Consider the following 9058-nt stretch of genomic DNA (forward strand, 5'->3'; position numbering starts at 1 on the left):
CTGAGTTGTGTTCATTCACTCAAGGTGAGAAGAAGAGCAACTGAAGACAGAGTAGGAATCAGGATGGCTGTGGAGGTGAGGTGGTGGTGGTGGTGGTGGTGGAGGTGGGGTGGTGTTGGTGGTGGTTGGGTGAAAGTTGCAACTGTGTATTAAAATTCCACTTTGCAATAATTAAGATGAGAAAAGAGGATAATTTGTTATTGCGTTTGTGAATGAATGGTGCTAACAATACTATCGATTGATTAATTAAAAAATTTACGCTTTAATTGTGAAATTAAATTTCATGGCTATTCCTGTAATGATTTTAAACATCAATTAAAAAATAGAATTGCTATTTTCTGCAAGTCACATTGCTTCAAAAAACTTGACATATTGCCATAAAATATAATTTCAGAAATGACATTTCTCAACAAAAGGTAGACTGGTATATAAAACTGCTTTCTGCAGTGTTGTGGTTTTATGTAGTTATGTCATCATCATCATTGTTTAACGTCCACTTTCCATGCTAGCATGGGCTGGACGATTTGACTGAGGACTGGTGAACCAGGTGGCTGCACCAGGCTCCAATCTGATCTGGCAGAGTTTCTACAGCTGGATGCCCTTCCTAATGCCAACCACTCCAAGAGTGTAGTGGGTGCTTTTACATGCCACCAGCACGAAGGCCAGTCAGGTGGTACTGGCAACAGCCATGCTCAAAATGGTGTATTTTACGTGCCACCTGCCCAGGAACCAGTCCAGTGGCACTGGCAACGATCTCGCTCAAACGTCTTTTCACGTGCCACCGGTACAAGTGCCAGGAAGGCAACGCTGGTAACGATCACACTCAAATGGTGCTATTTACATGCCACTGGCACGGAAGCCAGACAGCTGCTCTGGCAACGACCATGCTTGAACGGTGCTCTTAGCGCTCCACTGGTACAGGTGCCATCGAGATTTCGCTTTCGCTTGCCCCAACAGGTCTTCGCAAGCCAAGTTTAGTGTCCAATGAAAGAGACATTGGCATGGGTGCCAGTCATCAAAAGCTTTCTAATGTATTTTATAGTTCTCAGATACAGCAGTTTGATTACCTAAAATAGCTATAGAATTTGAACCCGTTTCCTCTGACTTTGTGCATTTAAATCATAATAAAGTGTTATTAGAATATTAAAAGGAATTGTTTATTAGAGTATTAAATGGAATGTAAAAATGAGTGAATTCAATATTAATCAGGTGAATATATTGGTTCATTTGTTTAAATATGTAGACTCTTCTTTGTTTGAGTATGTGGACTTGTGCTGGATATTAATAGTGCATATTTGTACCTTACTGAATAAGTATAAATTAAGGTGTGTATATTGTTTTCAAGAACTGATTGAATTGTAAGCAAATAAAACCTAAGTTCACTGCCTTCTTTTTCAAACTGTCGGTATACTTTACACAGTTAAGAGTAATGAAACTTTGGGCTGATGTGTCTGATTTCTGCAGTAAAAGGGTTACATAACTATTTGATGCTTGTTGTTTTACTTTAGGATTAATTTCATTTTGTAGTAATTAGAATGAGAAAAGAAGATTGTTTATTGTTCCAGTTTGCTGATTAATTAATGAAAAAAATTAACAGATTAATGTTTTATATGTATTTATGTGTATATATTTACAGGATGAGTTACGACGTATCCAAACAAATCAAACCAACTTAAAGCATAAGGTTAACAGGTTAAATGATAATGTGGAAGAGATGAAAGTCCAAATGACAAGAGTGGAGAGTATGTTAAAAGCCGTAATCAAAAACCAGAAAATAGAATGGGAAGAAGAAGATTACCAGGAAGACTAATACTTCAGGAATGTTTACAAGTAGTGCTACACTTATTTCTTTGTAAAAGATCTGTCGAAATCAGAGGAATCTACTGTTTATATTTTGGCCCCTATTAAAAACTTATACCCCCCTTTTTTTTTTCATCCATATTTTTGCAAAATATTTTACTGACAAAGTTTTGATATTATTGCCCACATGGTTTTACATTGGTTACAACATGGAGCAAATAGTTAGCATTATTTTTTGGATTAGATATATTCTTCCATGAAAACAATCTTATACATCATCATCATTGTCGTCACCATTATCATCACTGTCATCAATATCATTCTCATTGCCACTATCATCATCACTTTATATATCTGCTTTCCATGCTGGCATGGGTTGGACAGATTGATAGGATCTGGTTGATGGGTCAGTGGGCCACATCTTTCTCCATTTTAGTTTCAGCATGGTTTCTACAGCTGGATGCCCCAATATCAACCGCTTTATAGAATGTACTGGTGCTAATTTTTTCATGGCACCCGCATCATAGGAATTACTTTATCCTCAGCAAAACTAAAGAGTTGTCTTAGTGCAGCATTGTCTCTGCTTGACTTTACAGAAGGTACCAGGTGTCTTTTTCATGTGGCACTGGCACTTGTGAGCTCACCTCACCAGACTAAAGAACCACTACGTTTGAAAGGAGGAATAGGAGTGAGAGAGAGAGGGATAGGAGTGAGAGAGAGAGGGATAGGAGCGATGGTTTTAGTGAGAGAGGATTAAGAGTTGAGAGAAGCATGATGGAAACAATGGATTTGTGAAAGGGCTGTAATGGAGAGAGTAACAAAGGAGACAGCATCAGAAAAGGGTGACGTGAAGGATTAGTGGAAAAGGGAGTGAGGGAGGGACACACATAGAGTGGTGAGGATGATGGGGTCTGTTGAGTTGGTGGTGGGGTATACAGTGCTATCCCACATTATAAAGGTAAATATGGGTGGGGTAGATGGAGGCTGTGGAAAAGGAAAGGGACATAAAAATAAGGATGATGAAGAAATAGAGAAACTGTGGAGGGAGTGTCAACAAATGAAAGAGGAATAGAAATGTCGTTGAGGTGAGCCAGAGAGAGAGGGAGATGTGTTGGCGTTGAGGTAATGGGGAAGCTTTGGGCAAAGGGTCTGTGAGAGAAAGAAAAGTAGGGGTGGAGGAGTAGTGAGAGTAGAAGGAGAGCAGAGAATAGATGCAGTGAGAGCATCCCAGCTGCCATCGTTACTTGCTTTAGAGTTCTCACTGCCATGCTTGCACAAAAGTGCAGGTTTTCTCCAGCACTGCCTATTGCCATTTTTTACAATTCCTGGTCAATCTTTGAGATTATCCATCTGTACCACGTGCTTATACCAACTCTGTCTTCTCTTTTGCATCCTTCATCAAATTCCTCTTAGACATAACTTTTCTCTCAGGTTCTTTCTACTCATCATTCATGCACACTAACATTACACATCCAGAGAAGCTTGCTTGCTTCCTTTCTTTCTATAGTCTTGTCAAATTCTCTGCATTCAAAGAGGCCCTTGTCTCACTACCATATAGCATCATATTTTCCACATAAGTATCATACAATCTGCTCTTCACTTTAAGTGGGAGGCTCTTTGTTGCTAAGCAGGGGTAGTTAGTTGCTAATTTTCTTTATAAACTAACATGAAATCAGTTTTTATTGCTCTACTGTTAGATTTAATCTAAAGAATCTCAAGTCTTTTTGTTATATTCCTAACAATATTATATTTCCTACGTTAAATGGCTAATGTTTTGTTCAGTAGCCAAGAGAAATCATTGTTATAAATATGAATAATAACCTATAATAAAGAAACAAAACCATTAGGTTCTTTTATATTTCATAGCTTTAACTATAATGTTAATATCTTCTGAGCAGCTGAGCTCAACAGCAGTTTGTAACTGTTGTTTCCTGTCTATGAGGAATAATATCAAGTATTTTGTATTGTCTTGAATTAATGTTTTTTTTTTCTTTGATATCTGATAATATTATGCATTTTTCAAGGGGTGCATTCCCTGCTTATTGAAACCTTTGTATTTTTATCAGATCAAAATTTTTTCTGCAATTAATATTGTATATCATTTTTGCTCAAAACCCTCCATAGCAAGATTACACTTCATGAACATTTTAGTTTTAACTGCTGATCATTTAGATAGTATCTCGTTTACTCATGTGGTTCAACCTGACATTGTTTTTTTTTTATCATATCACTGTATCACCACGGCTCCCTATTTTATTTGCTATTTGATAATCATCATCTGTTCTGGGATAACAATGGTATATACTAATATATGTTAAAGGCTCTGTATGTGTGTGTATTTATATATATCTTCATAGTTGATTAATGTCCACTTTCCTATGCTTGCATGGGTCAAACCGAATTCTTTACATGCTTTCAACTAAGGTAATATTTTCCCTTGGTCAGACATGTTTTCACAGAAGATTGGAAGTGAATGATACTGCTGATGCTCAATTACAGCAATAACATGGTGTCAAGACAAGGAAACACACACACACACACACACACACACACTCTCTCTCTCTCTCTCTCTCTCTCTCTCTCTCTCTCTCTCTCCCTCTCTCTCTCTCTTACATGTATTAGTGGATTCTTTCAATTTCTGTCTAGCAAATCAATTGGTTGCCCTGGGGTTATGATTGAAGACATTTGCCATGCAGAAGCAATTGTCTTCTGTTATAGCCCTGAAGAAGGACTGAACTCAAAAACCACGAGATTGGGAAACAAACTTCTTAACCACACAGCCATATCTGCTTCCACTTTGGAATCCTGACAAACAGCATCTCAGTAGCAATTACAGTTTATAAAAGAATAAAACTGATAGTTAATGTCCACCCCACCCGCCTTTCCTCACTCTTTCTTTCATTACAACAGCATCTAGCCACACCTTCACAATTCAGATACCTAAGCAGCACCATTTCCAATGGCTGCACACTGAAAAAGGAGATTCGAAATTGCTACAAGATAGGCCTCTGTATCTCTTTGAAAATTCAGATTCTTTCTAAACAATCATCTCAGCCTTTATAAACAGGGTTCTCAGTCTGAGCTAGGTGTAAGACATGGACAATATACAGCCAGTATGTTAAGACCTTGGAAGCTTTTGTTTTCTGAAGATCCTTTCACCTGACAAGATAGAATTACGTGCAGAAGTCCCTCATTAAATAATCACAAGAAATAGTAAATTTGCATTGTACAGACATCGACTGAAATGGCTCAGACATGTTGTGTGCATGTGTGACCCACATTCTCTTCGTGAGATCTTCACATCCACTTACATCCTGGTGTCAACACTTGACTGAGAACCACTTTGAAGAGAAGTATTATTAACTCTTTAAGAATGGAAGGTATCAATCACTATCTGTCATAGAGTTTGATGGTGTCACTGTAGAAGTTATGACAGAGAAACGCATTCATCACTAAAGTGAGAAGAACTTGTATGCAAAGTGACACCTGGCTTCCTCTAGTCAAATATTTACATGTTCTTACTGTGACCAATGCTGCAGATTATGGATTGGAATGTCTTCAGAAGATTCAGTAGTGAAGATGACCATCATCAGATTTGATTGACATCCATAAGCAAGCAAAGCATGCACACACACACACACACACACACACACACGTGTGTGATCTGTCTGTCTGTCTGTCTGTCTGTCTGTCTGTCTGTCTGTCTGCCTGCCTTTCTGTCTGTCTGTGTCTGTCTCTCTCTCTCTGCACACACACTCATTATTTTCCTTCTTCAATTTGAAAATTTTCTGCATTCACTGCCAATACATTATCCAACATTTTACTCCCTTCAAATACAGAGAAAAGCTTCCTGATGTCTGTGGCTCTTCTCTAAACTAATTCCATCCACTTCAAAATCCTCTGTCCACCATTCTATCATTGAATGTCACCATCTCCATTATTTACACCATATGCAACACAGTACATATTTACAATTTACATTCACCAATCTCTAACCAGCAAATTATGTACAATGTCGTATGTGCCTGTCAGTTTGAGAGTCATTTCAGTTCACTTAATGTATGTCTATTGCTTCTAATGATTATGAAGAACTGAAGTTCCTTCTTTCTTTTTCTCCGGAAGAAATACAGTTGAGCTCTGCAGATTGTTTTCCTGCTGGACGTTTCAAAAAAAATTTGATGTAACTGAATAACAGACTAACAGTAACCATAAATTCTACAACTGGATAGATTTGAATCTAATGCTATAAATTCCAAGACTGTTGAAGATCCATTCATTTCAAGTTTGGTTCTCCATATGACTAAAATTTGAATAGCACTAAACTGGTAATGGCAGCATTTTGAAGTTAATTAACCATATTTTAATTAAGTTGTCATAAATGGTTATATACTTCAGCACAGAATATTTCCATCCAAATTTACTTTTGTGCCTTTCTGAAACCTATCATTGCTTTTCTCTCATTTCCTCTCATGACTACTTTTTTCTATATATGTATGTAGATTTTACTATAATATATATTTCATTCTCAGGAACAACTAAGGAAATACACAATAAATCTCTCACAAAGCCTTGTACTGATGGGAAGTACTGACCCATACAGGCTTCAAAGGTCATTTCTTTTCCAAACTAAGTTGATGGATGGATTTGGCAGCACTTCAAGTGACTATGCAGCCCTTTTCCAAGAATAGCATGCCCACTTGTTATTCAGGAGGGTCTTAGGTCTAAACAAAGCTTTCCCAATCTTGGAACTGGCCAGGAACATTGTGCTTGGTGTCCTCTCTTTATGAGACAGTAACATTCAGGAAATTTACAACTTAAAGCACATGAGTTGACATTCACAATGTATATCTATGTTTCTGTGTATACATGCATATGCATGTGTATGTAAACATGTATATATATATATATATATATATATATATATCTGTATGTCTGTTTGTGTATGTATGTATGTATGTATCCATATGTATGTATGTATGCATGTGTGTGTATGCACATATATCTGCTTGTGTGTGTACATATATTTGTGTGTGTGTGTGTATATACCGATGGCCAGATAACTGAAGAGATGGTGGCATGGGTTTCTGTCCCGACATCCGAAACTCGGAGTTTTATCATGGCTACCGAATAATTGTCACATATTATTTACAGATAAATTCCTCTATTTGCCTAATATCGAGGTCTCTTTCTTTCTTTTGTTGTCTTACCTTTTCTATCAATACATATACACACACATATGTATATATATATATATATATATATATATATATATATATATGCACATGTGTGTGTGTGTGTATGTTTACAAATGAATGGTGTAATTCTCTTCATACAACATAAAGGTATTCACTCCTCTATGCTTGCTGGTTTGCCTTCATGCTGGGAAAATTAAGAAAAGGTGAGAGAGTAGAGAAAATAGAAATTATAACTTCATATGATGGGGTGACATTTTAATGTGCTGCCATTTTGATATGCTGTACAAATGTGATATTTAACAAGTTCATTAAGTTATAATTGTCTACTATATTTGTCATAGAATATATATATATATATATATATATATATATATATATATATATATATATATATATATATATATATATTGATGAGACTGTTACCAGACATATGTGAAAAAATTTGCTAGTTGTATGTGAAACTGCTCCATTTATTTACCTGCTACATGTTGTAGCACCAGTTGTAATATATGTAGGATCCTAACTTCAATAAATAAAAGACTGTGACATACATTTTCTGAGACATGTAATTATTATGACTGTCTAGAATGAATGGACTTCAATAATGCTTGTGTGTCTTTCTTGCGTACTAACATACAATGTCTTATCCATTCATCTTCTACAGACATAATTACATGGATACAGAAATCCCAGCTATATGTGTGTGTTGTATACATATTTTCATGTGTTTATGTAAAAGGCATTAAAACAAAAAGATACAAAAATATACAAGCATACTTTGTTAGCATCACAATCTATTTGTTCCACATAATTTTTATTGTAATTATAAATTTACTCAATACTTTGCATCCACATATCAATGAGTATATGTTATACAATGTTTAAAACAATAAAATGCATTAATATTTCCTAAGAGGCCTTTAAGTCCCTCCTAAATTCTTCATGCGAACAAGGGTTTTTAAGGAAATTTGAAATTCCTTCTCCATCCTATCATCGTCATAATTGTCATCGTTGTTGTTGTTATTATTATTAAGACAGCAAGCTGTCAGAATCATTAGCATGCCAGGCAAAATGCTTAGTGGCATTTAGTCTGTGTTTATGTTCTGAGTTCAAATTCCATTGAGGTCGACTTTACCTTTCATTCTTTTGAGGTGGATTAAATTAGTATCAGTTGTGCACTGGGTTGATGTAATCGACTTGCCCCCTCCCTCCCTCCAAATTTCAGGTCTTGAGCCTCTAGTAGAAAGGATTATTATTATTATTATTATTATTATTATTATTATTATACCATTGTTATCTATCTCTAAGAGCAAAAATGTGATATTGTTTGTTTAGAAAGAAAAGAAAAATGTTGATTTACTTTTTTTCTCCTCCGATTGATGTCTCATCTTAAAAGTTTTAATTTATTTTTCTTTCAAAAGTTGTAAAATTATCAGCTTTTGACATCGGAATGTTTTTGTTTTCATTGTGAAATTATCGAAAGTGTTTTCTATTTTACAAAAAAAAAAGGTTCAACAAGTCTTTTTGTGTTGAATTCATTTGTTGATTGATGTAAAATTTTTATGACTATTGTTAATGTATGATCTGATTTAAATAATGTTAATAAATTGCGATTAAATAATGAAATTATCAACAGAAATATGTTTTAAATTCTTTATGGTGAGCTCAGATTTTATAGCATTGATCAAAAGATATTTACATCTGCATTACGATTTGATCTCCAGTCCTCATTAAGTATCTTATTGATGGCTATGTGTATACAGTGTAAGATAGAGAGAATGCTATTATTACCTTACTTTAGATTGGGTGGTGCATTACATCCTTGAGCAAGCCTCTTCATTTCATGTTGTCTCAGTTCATTATTTGCAATTCAGTACCATCGATAGCTGGATGGTTAACTCTGTACTGGACTGGTTTCTTATTCAGTAAAAAGTCTTTTATTCTCAGTGGCATAAATACTCTAGAAATTGGGAGAAGCCCAAGCCTAAAGGGCCTGTAGGCTCAAGACAGATTTTAACTTTTTTTTTTTGGAAATAAATGCTCTTAGTTATAGTCTAGTCTGA

At 35.5% G+C, this 9058-nt stretch overlaps 1 protein-coding gene across 1 annotated transcript in view; it reads left to right on the plus strand.

Moving 5' to 3' along the window:
• LOC106871015 (transient receptor potential cation channel subfamily A member 1 homolog) overlaps positions 1–5011 on the plus strand; it is a 66634-nt gene extending 61623 nt beyond the window's left edge. The window contains exon 25 of the mRNA XM_089347645.1: positions 1637–5011. Coding sequence (XP_089203771.1) covers positions 1637–1810 — 174 coding nt within the window. The 3' untranslated portion in view covers positions 1811–5011. The remainder of the gene's footprint in view (positions 1–1636) is intronic.
• Positions 5012–9058: the final 4047 nt, after the last annotated feature.

Source organism: Octopus bimaculoides, chromosome 2, assembly GCF_046866305.1.
Source record: "Octopus bimaculoides isolate indiv1 chromosome 2, ASM4686630v1, whole genome shotgun sequence".
In the NCBI taxonomy this organism is placed as follows: Eukaryota; Metazoa; Mollusca; class Cephalopoda; order Octopoda; family Octopodidae; genus Octopus; species Octopus bimaculoides.